General features: G+C 52.1%; 5 protein-coding genes across 5 annotated transcripts; 1 reads left to right on the forward strand and 4 right to left on the reverse strand.

Annotated features, from left to right (window-relative positions):
• The first annotated feature begins 361 nt into the window (after positions 1-361).
• On the forward strand, positions 362-955 carry CAOG_03509 (ubiquitin/ribosomal protein S27a fusion protein). Its single transcript, XM_004348364.1, has one exon. The coding sequence runs from the start codon at positions 381-383 to the stop codon at positions 849-851; it is 471 nt and encodes a 156-aa protein (XP_004348414.1). The 5' UTR covers positions 362-380; the 3' UTR covers positions 852-955.
• On the reverse strand, positions 874-2,262 carry CAOG_08709 (hypothetical protein). Its single transcript, XM_011272027.1, has 4 exons — positions 1,835-2,262; positions 1,457-1,551; positions 1,252-1,353; positions 874-1,154 (listed from the first exon to the last, which is right to left on the reverse strand). Exons 1-4 carry the CDS (start codon positions 2,191-2,193, stop codon positions 1,060-1,062), a joined length of 651 nt encoding a protein of 216 aa, XP_011270329.1. The 5' UTR covers positions 2,194-2,262; the 3' UTR covers positions 874-1,059.
• CAOG_08710 (hypothetical protein) lies at positions 2,248-5,993 on the reverse strand. The gene is made up of 9 exons (XM_011272028.1): positions 5,718-5,993; positions 5,074-5,166; positions 4,795-4,965; positions 4,508-4,660; positions 4,218-4,379; positions 3,996-4,129; positions 3,053-3,908; positions 2,808-2,951; positions 2,248-2,731 (listed from the first exon to the last, which is right to left on the reverse strand). The coding sequence occupies exons 1-9, from the start codon at positions 5,958-5,960 to the stop codon at positions 2,381-2,383; spliced, it is 2,307 nt and encodes a 768-aa protein (XP_011270330.1). The 5' UTR covers positions 5,961-5,993; the 3' UTR covers positions 2,248-2,380.
• A 13-nt stretch (positions 5,994-6,006) lies between these two features.
• On the reverse strand, positions 6,007-9,176 carry CAOG_03512 (protein kinase). Its single transcript, XM_004348367.2, has 6 exons — positions 9,127-9,176; positions 7,498-8,145; positions 7,083-7,358; positions 6,854-6,975; positions 6,682-6,763; positions 6,007-6,549 (listed from the first exon to the last, which is right to left on the reverse strand). The coding sequence occupies exons 2-6, from the start codon at positions 8,087-8,089 to the stop codon at positions 6,377-6,379; spliced, it is 1,245 nt and encodes a 414-aa protein (XP_004348417.1). The 5' UTR covers positions 8,090-8,145; positions 9,127-9,176; the 3' UTR covers positions 6,007-6,376.
• A 2,079-nt stretch (positions 9,177-11,255) lies between these two features.
• On the reverse strand, positions 11,256-13,709 carry CAOG_08711 (hypothetical protein; the record flags this gene model as incomplete). Its single annotated transcript, XM_011272029.1, has 4 exons — positions 11,256-12,683; positions 12,718-13,106; positions 13,250-13,585; positions 13,697-13,709. The coding sequence occupies 4 exons, from the start codon at positions 13,707-13,709 to the stop codon at positions 11,256-11,258; spliced, it is 2,166 nt and encodes a 721-aa protein (XP_011270331.1).
• Between the last annotated feature and the right edge of the window lie 25 nt (positions 13,710-13,734).

A 13,734-nucleotide genomic window follows, 5' to 3' on the forward strand; every position in this document is an offset into this window, starting at 1 on the left:
AGAGCGTTTGGGCGAAAAAAGTCGATTTTTTTTTTTTTTTTTTTTTTTGCTTCCTCTCTCAATCGCGTTCGTCTCGCGTCTTTACTTCTCGCGGTGTTCCTTTCACGCTGCCTCAGTACTGAGTTATCGGCAAGACGTGCTGTTCTATCTCTGTGCGTTGGTCGCAGCACCTGGAGACAAAATGCCGCTTTGCTTTGCTTTGCTGGGCATTTCGAGCCACGCGCTTTTTTTTTTTTTAATTCTGCTCTCTTCGCTCTCCTTCCCCCCTCGTTTGTTCGTTGCTGTGCTGGTGTCCTGCCATTGCCACGAAGCTCTGTTACACTGCAAATGCTCTGCTCACCTAATCTCCTGCTGTTGTTCATCTGCTTCTCTTCCAGACTATGCAAATCTTCGTCAAGACCCTTACGGGGAAGACGATCACTCTCGATGTCGAGTCTTCGGACACCATCGAGAACGTCAAGGCAAAGATCCAGGACAAGGAGGGCATTCCTCCGGACCAACAGCGCCTGATCTTCGCTGGCAAGCAACTCGAGGATGGCCGCACCCTTTCCGACTACAACATCCAGAAGGAGTCTACCCTTCACCTCGTTCTTCGCCTCCGCGGTGGTGGCAAGAAGCGCAAGAAGAAGAACTACACCACCCCCAAGAAGATTGCCCACAAGAAGAAGAAGGTCAAGCTCGCTGTCCTCAAGTTCTACAAGGTCGACGAGAACGGCAAGATCACCCGTCTGCGCCGAGAGTGCCCTAGCGCTGAGTGCGGCGCTGGTGTCTTCATGGCTTCCCACTTTGACCGCCAGTACTGCGGCAAGTGCTCCACCACCTTTGTCTTCAAGGGTCAGGAGGCTAAGTAAAAGCAGCCCGTTTTTTACACCACCCTAAACTGCCGATTTGTTCATTATTGTTTTCCGACCAGTTCTGTTGGTTGCTGTTATGATTAAAGAAGCGTTTTTGTTCTCTTGTTTTCATCATTGTATCACATGTTTTGTCGAGCGAGACGTGAGAAAGGAGAGGCTAGGGCAACAAAAGCGAATCGTTAAATACATAAGCAAGCAATGGAGATCAAACCATGGTTGGTTGCCCCGAAGCAGCCGCGTGAGCAGCCGGATCGATTTCCATGAATACAGCGTGCCCAACAATGACAAAGATTGAGGCGCCTGAGTGAGGATGGTGCGAGAGGGAGGAAATAGTGAGAATAAACGCACACACACAAACAACAAAAAAGGCAAGCCTTCCAGCTCATGGCAACCATACCAAGCACCCAGAATACCGCCGATCCCGCAGATGCAAAGAAGAGGAGAGGAATGCTGACTGTCGCGACCGCCATGTAGAGGTCTCGCGAAGTATATTCCTTGCCTACGCAAACAAAAAAAAAAAAAAAAAAGAAAAACAATCACAACGATCAGAAACCCCGCGTCCACCCTCTGATTTCAACACACAAGCCAAACTTGACACTTGCCTCCCACATGAAGAGGTCGTCCCTGGCGCAATGCAATCAGGGCCATGACTGCGATGATGACCAGCAGCGACAGGAACAGGGTCGGCGACGTTAATCTGAGCAAATCAGAAGACCAATCCAAGGTTCAGGTTGGAAGTTTCAAAGTGCAAGCGTTGCCTGACAGTGACAGAGAGCGACAGAGACAGAGAGCAGACTCGGCGATTTGCAGCCCCAAACCAATGTCACGTCGTCAGGATCAGCAGTTCAGAGAGTACGCAAAGTAGGATGGAATCGACCACGTCGACAAAGTGTTCCATGCAGTGCGATGATGACGCCGACTCCCCCCCCCTCCGACCTCACCCCGGTTGTTCAGTACATGTTGCTTTTTGTCTGCTTTACATGCAGTAGATGACGAGCGCCACAAAGATGGCAAAGTAGTTGGCTTGGAAGTGGCTGATGTTGACCCAGAGCCGCGCAGAGAGGTCGCCCATGCCAGCGGGCCGCGACAGGCGCTTGGCGTTGAGAAACTCAGTCCACGAGCGCGCAGACGGCATCTGGCTGTGCAGCTGCCGTGCCGACTGTGCGAGGCTTGCGGGCGTCATAAACCCGGGAGCAGGGGCTGCAGATGCATTGTTGGCAGCATTGGCGGCGGTGGTGATGGCGGCGGGGTCGGCGTGCGACGTTGTCTGCTGGAAGAGCTGGTCGAGCGAGCCCGACGCGTTCGGCGCACCGCGGAACTTTTCAATAAAGGCCTGCATTGAGTGAATCAAAAATGAAAAATGAGGATGAAGGATGATGAGGCTGGAAGACTGTAGGACGAATTCAGCGAATGTAATAATGGAGGAAAAATGGAAAACAGAATCGTACAACAGCAAAAATTCAACAGCAACCGCAAAATCGACCATCAAGCACGTCAAGAACAACGAACGATTCCCAGGAAACCGTCTACAAGCGGGGAGAGGTGCTGCCAAGTGTGCGTGAAAAGTACACGGCTCGGGCGTTGGCCAATTGCTCACGAGTCAGTGGCTCCTCAGTGGGCGGATTGGCCACAGAGTCGCTTGAACTGGCTTCGGCCTGTGGTGGGGTGGGTTCAGCTGCTGCTGATGCTGATGCTGCTGATGATGCTGCTGCTGCTGGAGGTGGCGCGGAGGTGGATGCGGCACTGCTGGACGCCAGGTTCGATCGTGTTGGGTACAATGTCTCTGTTGCAGGTGACGCCGACGGGTTTGCGGCCGGTTGAGCGGGCGGTCGAGGCGGTTCGGAGGCACGTGGAAATGGCGCTGGCGATGTCGGCACCTACATCCGCACAGTAAAAGTCAAAGTCCAATTCACAATTGCAAAAGAAGCCCCCCCCTGTGAAAGTGACTCTTACAGCAACAGCAGGGCTCGGTGGCTGGGCAACAAGCCGACCAGTAAGAATATTCTCCACGGTTGCTTCGTAGTTTCCCGTGTGCAGCAATTCAGCCTCAAGTTGAGCGGCCGAAAGTTGGGGGAACATTTCTTGAAGATTTTGCAGCTGTTTCGTTGTCGATTAAGCCCCAAAGAAGCAAAACCAAAAACACAATCAGTCAGTCAGTTCTGACAAATCTCCCTTCTCCATATCAACTTGACACGTACCAGCGCAGGAGGAACTCGAGGTTGTTGTTGTTGCTGCTGCTGTTGCTGCTGCTGTTGCTGCTGCTGTTGCTGTTGCTGCGGCGGGAATGGGGTCGGCAGTCGATGCAGCCGCACTGTCGGCGCTGCTTGCGGCTGTTGTTGCGCTGCGTTAAGATTATGCACGGCGTGTGCATGCCCTTGACCCCAGTCGAAATTAACGGCCACGTCGCCGTGTCCGTGAGCAATATCCAACGAGAGCCGCGGCAACCACGACGCCCACTCGGGGCCATTGAACTGGTAGCGCGTGTGAGTGAGCTGTGGGTTGGCAGCAGCTGGTCCAGCGGCGGCGGGGCCAGCGGCGGCAGCTCCAACTGTTGGTGCAGCGGGGTTGCCAAATCCGACGTTATTGCCCGTGTGGGGCCTCAGTCCAGCAGGGAGGGGCCCGCCACCCATGGGACGTTGCATGTGTTGAAAGAAGGCTTGCGCGGCCGCATTGGCTGCACGTGCCACTGCTTCTTGCTGCTGCTGTTGTTGTTGTTGCTGTTGTGGTTGTGGTTGTTGCTGTTGGTGTTGCTGCTGTTGGTGTTGCTGCTGTTGATCCGCATTGGGAGGTGCGGCAGCTTCTTGAGCAGGTTGGTCGGCTGGGGCTGGTTGAGGTTGCTGCGGCTGTTGCGGTGATGCATTTGCGGCAGCTCCAGACTGGGCCAGAATGGGCTGACGGCAGGTCGGACAGTTACCGTGTTCCAGCCACATTCGCAGGCACGCCAGGTGGAAAAAGTGTCCACAGGGCAGGCGTTTGGCGCTCGTCATGCCTTCTCGGCAAATGGCACAATCATCGTCATTTTCTCGCAGTTGCTCAGGCGTTGCATCAGGAAAACTAATTTTCCACAAAGAAATCCAGTGGACCCTAAAAAAGTAAGCTTCCAAGGCACACTTCCTTCGGCTCAAAACGGACGCGACATACCGCTCATCGAGATTGCGCGAGGCCATGCGGTAGGTGCGGAAGGCCTGGATTTTGCGCTTGATGGTTCGATATGTGGAAACAACAAAGTAGAAAAGAACAAAGGTGACAATATCCAAGCTGAAGCCATCGAAAAGCTGCAGAGATAAGACGGGTAAGTCAAAGAGGTCATGGATTGCGTCTCAAGCAAAGGGCAAGGTATGCATCATCATTGCCGGGCCTTACAAGGAGCTGCACATAGTACACGAGCGTCAGGCCCAATGTCAGAATCTCGCAGCCAAAGTCCAAGTAATAGAGCCGGTTTTGGTTGCTCTGGTCGCTCGTACCGGCAAGGAGGAAGGCGTACTTGACCAATGTTTGGCAGGTCTCAATCAAGGCAACACAGCCCTTGTTTTCCAAGGCAAAACACACGCGTGTCAGGAAACAAAAACATGCGCAATGCAGTGCAAAAGGAGGCGGGGGAGAAGCAAACAGCAAAGCGAGTCCTTGCAAGAAGGCACAAACGCAATACGTACATCAAAGATGAGAATCAAAATGAAGATTCTATCATAATGATTCATAGCAGCCCAGCTCCAGGCAATCCAGGTACAATCGACCACGACCACCCCAAGCAATGCCGAAATGACCCTGAAGTGGGTAAATTTTGACGTGTTGGGTGCGAATGAGAGCTGTCAGGTCAAACAAGCAAACAAGCAAAAAAAAAAAAAAGAAAGAAAAAAAAAAGCCAAAAGCAGAAGAAATGTCAGCCCACGCAGTGAATGGCATGCTAACCGATTCCACGTAGCAGAAACTGCAGCCGTACAAACTCGAATCGCAAACGTCCAACCAAACTGAAAAACTTGAAGAGGCCGACCGTCACAAACCACAAGCCCATCACAAAAACCTCGAGCCACGTTTCCGTCGACGCGCTCAAAAGCATGGTGATGAGCATCAACTTGACGGTCAGGAAGTGAGTCATTTCGGAATTGACTTGCTGTCAACAGATAGAGAAACAAACCCGACGAATTGTAAGCCACAAGACGGTTCCGTACACAAGCTTTGAGTGATGAGACCAAGGATGAACGTTCAGCCCATGTCGTACCATTCGTTCAACAACCCTGAGTCGACCGAACGCGAGGAGTTGCGCGACATGACCGATCGTGAGCACGGCACAGAGCACCATATTCCATAAAGCCTGTCAACGAACACCAAACCCCAATTGCATCGATAAAAGTGAGTTGTTCAATGTTTACAATGTCACATGGAGTGAAGAAAAAAAAAAGCCGCCTTGCTTAGAGTCGCACCAACATCAACAATCTCAGAGCACATGCACGGCTTATTGATCGTCTCAACAATTCTCAGCTACGCACCCCCACTTTGATTTGTCAAGATGCGCAAAAACCATCAAAAAAACAAACCACAAAAGCCAACCATCTTGTATCTCTCTTGTTGAGTGACCAGCACGCGTCGTTCACCCGAAAAGTGGCGCCAACTCAGCACCCGATGACGCGTGAGGGCCGAACGCATTTTTCCCCCTATTCTCTCGCATGTGCGCCAGGCCGCAAACTGAGGGCATCCCAGGCATGTCCATACAATGCTATTTCGAAAGTACACCTGGAGCCGGCGGGGAAGGCGGGGGCAAGAGAACCTTCCAAGCCAGTTTTCGAGCTTTGCGCATTTTCACACTCATTTTCACTCACTCTACACTCACTCTCACTCGTCCTCAACTCGCAACTGTGGACTGACCGTGCATGCAAGCTCAGAGCTAAAGACGGCACGGACGCCGTTGTCGATGCGCATCGTCCACTCCTTGCGCTCCGTCGGAGGAAGGTTCTCAACAAGCCAATCATAGTCAAATATCTCCTCCAGTCGCCGCAGTGGCGACGGGTTCAGGTCGCCCATCGCTGCTGAAAAGCCCGTCCAGAACACCAGCCCGAGCCCAGCAAGCGACAACGCAAAGTACGTCCGGAAACGAATGAAATCCAGCATTGTGCGTGATGGAGGGGGAAAAAAAAAAAAAACTGAGACTGCGATGCACGCTCAGAAGGAAGGTCACTTTGAAAAGTGCTCGATTGCGATGCACAAAAACAACGATAACAAGTTCCGCTGCACATAGCAGGCACACAAGACAATAGAAGGAAAGAACGAGAAGAACCAGAAGCATCCACTCAAACGAACCACAAACAAACAAACAAACAAAAACAAAAACCACTCAAGCCCCACAAATAGGCAACCGACATCCCATGCTAAACGAGCCGCAGCACAAAATCATAGAGAAGGCACAGATTGGGGAAGGCGGGGAGGGGAAGGCGGCGTTTTGTCCACAAACACAGAGCGCAGGGCCAAAGCACAATTGCGCAGGGACATTCAAGATAATTCAACGAGCAGAAGCCAGAAAAGGACGTTTACACAACCAGCTGGATGTAGCTGTTGTAGGTGGAGATATTTCGTCGCAGGAAGGCTTCGCACGGGCCGAGAACGCGCTCAAAGCGACCACGATCAAGCTTGATGCACTTGAGCGTGCCCTCTGCCACAACGGTGGCAGCGCGAGGGCGGTTGGTCAAGAGAGCAATCTCGCCTATTTTTTTTCAAAGCACGAGATGTGAGATGAGGAAAAGCGAGGTGGTTTTTTTTTGGGGGGGTGGTTTTTTTTTTTGGTTTTTTTTTTTTTTTTGGTTGAATGAACAAAATAGCTGCGGAAATGTCTCACCGAAATAATCTGACGGACCCAGTCGTCCTACTTCAAGGGGCTCGTCTTCGGGATTCTTGCGCTGGAGCACACGCGCCTTGCCCTGACGAACGCGACAAAAGGGGGGTCTCGACGTGAGTATTGGCACAACACGAGAACTCCCCGACAACAGCGACATGGCAAATTTGTTTACCTCGACAATAATGTAAAAGTCGTTGCCTTCCTCGCCTTGCTTTACAACTTCAACGCCGTTTTCGACAGTTACGGCCTCCAAGGCATCGGCAACGGTGAGACGCTCCCACTTGTCAAGAGTTTCTGCACAATCCGAGCAAAGGGACCCAGCAAGTCAGGCATACAGAATGACAACAAACAACACACCACACCCACGACAAAGCTAAATCCTCGACAAAAAAAAAACCAACCAAGAATCGGCACGCGCTCAAGGAACGACTCGTACAACTTGCGCTTGCGCAAAGTGTTGCCCATGAGAATACGGCGATACGAGTTGCGATCAATGGCCCACAGACGGGTGTCAGTCTTGGCTTTAATGGTAGCAGCTCGAGGAGTGCCATAAATGAGCGCAAGCTCGCCAAAGCTGCCACCGTCGGAGATAGAAGTGATGGGCTGATCACCGGTAGCAGCCACATAGACATCAACATCACCAGAATCAATGACGTAAAAGTTGTCACCCTCATCGCCTATTAACCAAAAAAAAAAAAAAAAAAAAAAAAAAAAAAAAAAAAAAAAAAAAACCCCGTATCCGTTAGCTCCCTACATTCAACCAAAACAAAACCATCGCATGAAAGAAACACAAATCGCCTTGTTCTCGACCATTACCTTGCTGAATAATGACATCGCCGGCCTTGTGCTCGACGAGGAACATGGAGTCAAACACATCGCTGCGCTCGTCATCGTCCATATGCGAGAAGAGAATGTTCTTCTTGATGGCCTTTTCCAGGGCAGCCATGGTCTTGTAGTCCTTCGGTACCACCTTCTTTTCGTAACTCTGGACGTCCTCTTCGGTCATGACGGAGGCAGAGACGGCGCCGCGACGACGGAGCGTCTTTGGCGGCGCAAACGCGGGCACGGGTGCCTCAATAGAGTCGCGGCGACCAGTGCTGCTCGAATCGTCGTCAGAGTCCGACTTGGCATCCTCCTCGGACTCTTCCACAATCTTTGGGGTGGTCAGGGAGAGCGCCGGGGCGGGCTTGATGCTCGAAGTGGCAGCAGCACCAGAAGCAGATGTGGCTGCTACTGGCGCTGGCGCTGTGACAGTTCGGCCAGACTTGGCAGAGAGGTGCTGAATGGCGTGCTCGACGAGATCCTTTGGCCGGTCGATGCAGATTTGGACGAGCAAATCCTTCAAAAACCCGTGGACGTTGTTGGCAGCGAGGTACGCCTCGAGCTCGCGTTGTTCGGCCGAGGACATGGCTTTATTGAGAATTCAGGCAGAAGAAACGACGGAGAAAAGCCAGCCGGAAGAATCTGAAAAGGACAATCGATGGATGGGACAGCGAAACGCAGCAATGAGTCGATCGAGTTGATTGTTTTTTGTTTTTTTGGGGTTTTTTTTAAAAAAAAAAAAAAGAAATAATAATAAGAATAATCATCAAAACGGCGATTCAATTGGGGTGTCGTTGGTGTCGTTGGCTGTTCATTCACGACGCGACCGAGTGCGTTTTTGACTGAAAGCGGAAGACAGAGTCGGAGTGGAGTGAACTCGAGTTGGAATCACGTTGAGTGTGCGATTGAGAAATGGGCGAGTTGAGATGGTGACGATTCAAAAAAAAAAAACCAGCAACACTCGAACGACTCCCCCCCCCCCAAAGGGACCAAGAGGACCAAGGGGACCAGAGGACGAGCGGGAGTGCTTCCAACCACCACTCAAATAACAGAGAGGCACCGAGGTTGGGACGACGGCTGAAACCGACCGCTTGCTGCAAACGAGAAGTGCTTGGAACAAAAAAAAAAAAAAAAAAAAAAAAAAAAAAAAAAGTCCAATGACAATTCAAATCAAACAGAAAGAAGCAAAGAGAGACCAAACGGAAGGGCACTGCAGGTGAAGAGATAAGCAGACGAGCAAGCAGCAAGCAGCAGTGCGTTGTACGAAAAGACAACAAGCCAACAGTCATCGAGTCAGTGAGGAGAGCCACCTGGGAAACAGTGTGACGAAGACGACAACCCAAAAAAAAAAAAAAAAAAAAAAAAAAAGCGAATTTGCGTCAAAAAAACAACTGGAAATTTTTCAGTGTGATTTTTTTTGGTTGTTTTGTTTAACAGGCCTGTCGAGGTTGTGTGTTTGGTTGTTGGAGAGAGGGAGGCTGGGGGGCGATAAGTAAAAGACACATAACGATGTGTGTTGGGAAGCGAGGGACTGGGGAAGGGGCGGGCGAGAGAGAGCGAGAGTGTAAAAGCAAAGAGCGAAGAAATCAAAAAAAAAAAAAAAAAAAAAAAAGACCAACTAACGCGATGCAGAACGAAGAGAAAGGTTGGGGTGGGCAAAGAGAGAGGGAATGGGGAACGAGAGAGCTGAGAAACGAGAAATGCGAAATGAGAGATCGGAGACGGAGAAAACCGCGGCGGAGGGAAGCAGAGAGAGAGAAAACAAGGATGGAAAAAAAAAAAAAAAAAAGGAAAGAAACACAAGAAAATCAACATCAAACCAACCAACAAAGAGAGCAATGAACTCAACGACAAGACAATCTGGGATGACACGGTCAGGCAGAATAGCAAATGAGAAACAAAGCAAACAACAGCGACAACAAGATAAAAAGTTGAAAGGAACGCAGAGAAGAACAAAAAAAAAATAAATAAAAAAAAACGAAGAGAGAAGAAACCTGATCTCGTCCTAGTCGACGTCGTGTTCGACAAGAAGTTGCATTCGTTAAAGCATTCAATGGAGAAATGCCGCGTGGTGCATCCGTGACAGCACAGACAATCAAACAAGCAGAGGCAGAGGCAAAGGCAAACGAACAGACGAACAGACAAACAACAAACAAACAAAGACACTCAATCAACTCATCTCATGATAGGCGGGAACGCGCTGCAAATGACGAGCAAGAGGCATGTCCAACACAAACTGCGCGACATCTTCAGGTACGCGAAGATCGGGCTGCGGGACGGGTGGGACGAGTCCAAGAAGCGCATCAATGTTGCTGAGCACAGGTGCCATATCCCACCCCGCCGCCTGCTTGAACCAATCGTCATCGTACCAAAAAGGATCACTGCAATCGACTTCTTCAGCCTCCTCGGTCACGCCGAACTTGTCGTAAACCGTGGGACCCGTGGGCCGTGGCGGATGCACGCAGTCGTACGACGCAGGCTTGCGCTCGGGGTACAACCACTCCAAGACGAGCGTGACACAGTTCCACGCATTCGGTCTGCGGCGATCGACATGGTTGATCAGCCAACGAGCTAGCAGTTCCTCGCGAAGACCGTGCATGTCCTCGTAGTGGTGAGTTAAACAGTACCGAAGCATGTCAATGCTGGTCGTGGCGCAGTGATCAATGACGTCTTGCGGTGGTCGTACACGCTCGACGACAATCCAATATCGGAGGAGCATAACCCACACAGCTGATGAGGTGCAAAACTGTGCGCAGTTTATGTTATGCCCCAACAAGGCCGTGGACAGTGTGCTTCCGGACCAGTACCGACCAACCCGAATCGTCTCCAGCGCGTCAAACAGCTCCAAAATGGAGCCAGTCATGAGCGGGCTCTCAATGTCATCGCAGTACCGAGTGTAGTGGCGCGAGTGCATCACCCAGCCAGTCTGTTCACTGCCAGTCCCGCTAGAGAATGACGCGAAATAGGGATCTGAGTCAAGCCAGGAGAGTTTCGCGTCCAGAGGCACACCAGTCGCAACCAAGTCCATCTGCAGTGTCGGGTCGCGCAGCAGGTCTCCATGAAACGTGAGACGGTCGATGTTGGACTGGCTGATTGAGCACGAGGTTGCTGTGGCTTCATCGACCATGAAAATGCTAGAAGCATTGCGCTCGGCACGCCGCAGGCAGCGACGTACAAAGCGGGACTTGGTGTCGATGGCGACTCCTCGATGCGAGAAGCGCGCACGCTCGGCCGACTTGGATGCCACGAACGAAGGAAGCAGACGCCGTCCAACTGCCCAGTTAAACTCGGGGCTCGCGTCCAGTGGATTAAAGTCGGACTCGCGGTTCACAGGGTGGTTTTGGATAAAGTCATCCAGGGGAAAGTCTGGGATGGATTGTCAAGCAGAGTGATGCGGCAAAGCGAAGGTGAGTCGTTCGCTTTTGTTTTTGTTTGCGCATTGCGTTGCAGCGTTCAGTCGGTTACCTTCAGATCCATCAAAAATGTCCCACCAAAAAGACAGAGGGGCTCGATTGGAATCGGCCGTCTCGACGCCGGAGCTGGAGCCCGAGCTGGACGATGCACGCGCGGTCGTCGCTTCTGAGATGGAGCACGAGGTTTTTGCATGAGGGTTTTTTGGGTTGTTGTTTACTTTGCAATCGAGCGGTGAATCCACACCTTCACACCGCCAAAAAGCACAGACAGAGGAGAATCATGCATTTCAACGACAAACACGTCAGAACATCGCCATACAGGTCACATTAGACAAACACTCAGGCCGGCGGAACAGGAAGAGTCACAGGTACGCGCAAATCAGCTCGAACCGCGGTTGCAGCACGGTGTTCGGTACCGCGTGTGATAATGCCAGCGCCAGTGGGGAAGACGTAGTACATCGGTGCAGAGAGCGGCGAATCGTACGGACCAAGCTGGAAATAGGACAGATCGAGCAAGTAGGCAGTGCTATTGGAGCCTGGCACAAGCGTCACGGCAAGGATGGTGGCGTTCGCAGCAAACACTCCCGAGCTGGCGACGTCGAAGCCCAAAAGAGCAAAGCACGAAACGTCGAGAGATCCGCCAGACGCCGCGGAAAAGACCGGCTCGCTGAAGTCGGCACGAACCGTGGCGACACGCAAAGTGTCAAACGGAGCAAGCACAGTTGTGGTATTCGTGACATTCCACTGAACGAAAGCGAGCTGGAACACTGGCTCAAAGTTGAGCTGCACGGCTTGTGTGGGCTGGAAGATGGGCTGCTCATTCGCGCCTTCGACGTTCACGGCGGTGGTTGTGATTGTGTCGCCAACGGCAAGTTGCTGACCGAAAGTGACAGTGACAACCAAATGCACCTGCAGCTGCGCTTCCTCATACACGACGTTTGTGACATTTCCAGTAACGGGGCCGACCGAGGACGCGGTGGGTTGCAGACGAACAGCAAAGTTGTTTGGCCACAGGCGCTTGGGACGAATCCAATCCAAACCCACAAACTGCGGAGGCGGAACGGAGGTGCGAACAACTGGATCCGAAAAGACAACCGCCAGTACCACAGTGCCATTGGTGTTGCTCGTCATTTCCAAAGCAGAGAAGGGCTGGAGCACCGTGACGGCCATTGTAGGCTGCTTGATGAAGGAGAGGACGTTGTCAGCAGCTGGAGTGTCCAGTTTGGGCGCCTTGTTCAAAACCCACTCGAAGGCCGAGAGCCGCGAAACGCTCAATGGGAACGGTTTCATGATGCGAAGCATTGAGTAATCCAACTGAGTGCCTCCGGAAGGGGCTACCGGCGCGGACGTGGCCAGTTGCAAAAACATGGGAATGTACGTGTTGAACCGACGGTTGCCAGTCAACTTCCTGAAGTATTCGTTTTGCGAGTCCGGCATTGTCTGCAGCATGACACGTTCTGAGCGCCGCACAGGCGTGCCAAAGGTCGAGTTCCGTCCGTAGATCTTGAAGCGCATTGGCGGCAAGGTGGTATTCGACCCTTGATCGACAGATTCCAGCCTGTTGCCGGCGCCGAGCGTAATGGAGCCATCAACCGAAACAAGGTGCAGCTCGTCGCCGTAGAACACTGGCTGCTTGTCGAGAGTGGTGAGGAGGAGTGGCGAGATAATCCTGAAAAAGTGGTTCTCCCGGGTTGAGAAAGCAAACCGTTCGACGACCTGGAAGCTGGCACTGGCTTGGTCGCGTGCCCAGTCTCCAGGCTTGGTATTCTCGCAGGACCAGCGCCACCAGTCATCGTCGTACGCGTAGTAAAAACACCTTGTCGCTCCGATCGCGGCTATACGCAAACATGTTCTCGGTCTGCGAGGGAAACATGGTACACATGCCATCGCCATCGGCAGTAATGCGCACCGTGTAGCGAACGCAAGTCGCCATCCGCGTGCACTGAGCACGGCACCGCGCTTCGAGACCGGGGAATCCCTCAAATTGGTCCTTGTTCAAAACGAGCGACTCGACCTGGAGCGTCGAGTATGGGCAAGAGCCTTCGTTGCCGACCACGCTGAATTTGTACGACGGTTTCTGGGAGATGAGAATTGGCGGGAAACGCGATTGGAAGCGAATCGAGTTGTAGTCGTTGGACGCGTACATGCACGAGCAGAACCGCTCGATGCGCAGAGCGACGACTTGGAAGGCTGCCAGAGCATAGCACGGAGAGAGCGAGACAGACAGAGGACAAACAGCACAACAAGATCAAAATGAGTGTCAGGTACAGGCTTGCGTTGAGACAGAGGCAACACAGTATGCAACCAAACGGGGGAAACTTTTGAAAACTTACACATGGAATCGCCCTCATAGGTTTGCATCGGAAAATCATGGGTGGCGTTCGAATAGTCAAGACGAACACCCAGGAATCGACTTGTGCTGCTAAGCGCGCTGACCTGCGACGAGATTGCCGAGGGCGCAGAGGCAGCCGCAGTCGTGGCGCGAAGCCGATAGCCTTCGTTGACACCGGTGAGCTGGTCCAGCGTGACAAAGTCTCCATAGCGCAAAACTGTCTCATCGCCGGTGAAGTCACGGTCGCCGCCATCGCCGCAGTTTGCTCCACTCACAGACTCGCAGTAGCTCGCAAGGTAGGATGCAAGAAGCGTCTGCTTGTCGGCAATGTGAGGGTCTTCAGGAAAGAGAAGGGCGTCCAGGAGCTAAGAACCCTTGGCTTTCCGGTTTGTTTTCAACACCCAATTCAACAATTCGGCTCATTCCCCATTTGGAAGCGCTGCTGCACATTTCTCAGGCATTTGTTGTGGTTTTGTTATTTTTGGT

Source organism: Capsaspora owczarzaki (assembly GCF_000151315.2).
Source record: "Capsaspora owczarzaki ATCC 30864 unplaced genomic scaffold supercont2.5, whole genome shotgun sequence".
NCBI classification, from domain to species: Eukaryota; class Filasterea; order Ministeriida; family Capsasporidae; genus Capsaspora; species Capsaspora owczarzaki.

What these genes read in the sequence shown, in the direction of transcription:
- CAOG_03509 (XM_004348364.1), top strand. Translation starts at nt 381, where the DNA reads ATGCAAATCTTCGTCAAGACCCTTACGGGGAAGACGATCACTCTCGAT.
- CAOG_08709 (XM_011272027.1), bottom strand. Translation starts at nt 2,193, where the DNA reads ATGCAGGCCTTTATTGAAAAGTTCCGCGGTGCGCCGAACGCGTCGGGC. An exon ending in GCGCTCGTCATCTACTGCAT is followed by an intron (nt 1,552 to 1,834) that starts GTAAAGCAGACA and finishes TGATTTGCTCAG; the next exon opens with ATTAACGTCGCCGACCCTGT. An exon ending in ACGACCTCTTCATGTGGGAG is followed by an intron (nt 1,354 to 1,456) that starts GCAAGTGTCAAG and finishes TTGTTTGCGTAG; the next exon opens with GCAAGGAATATACTTCGCGA.
- CAOG_08710 (XM_011272028.1), bottom strand. Translation starts at nt 5,960, where the DNA reads ATGCTGGATTTCATTCGTTTCCGGACGTACTTTGCGTTGTCGCTTGCT. An exon ending in TTTTGATTCTCATCTTTGAT is followed by an intron (nt 4,380 to 4,507) that starts GTACGTATTGCG and finishes TTGGAAAACAAG; the next exon opens with GGCTGTGTTGCCTTGATTGA. An exon ending in TCGCGCAATCTCGATGAGCG is followed by an intron (nt 3,909 to 3,995) that starts GTATGTCGCGTC and finishes GTGGAAAATTAG; the next exon opens with TTTTCCTGATGCAACGCCTG.
- CAOG_03512 (XM_004348367.2), bottom strand. Translation starts at nt 8,089, where the DNA reads ATGTCCTCGGCCGAACAACGCGAGCTCGAGGCGTACCTCGCTGCCAAC. An exon ending in CGATGTCATTATTCAGCAAG is followed by an intron (nt 7,359 to 7,497) that starts GTAATGGTCGAG and finishes TTTGGTTAATAG; the next exon opens with GCGATGAGGGTGACAACTTT. An exon ending in TGAGCGCGTGCCGATTCTTG is followed by an intron (nt 6,976 to 7,082) that starts GTTGGTTTTTTT and finishes CGGATTGTGCAG; the next exon opens with AAACTCTTGACAAGTGGGAG.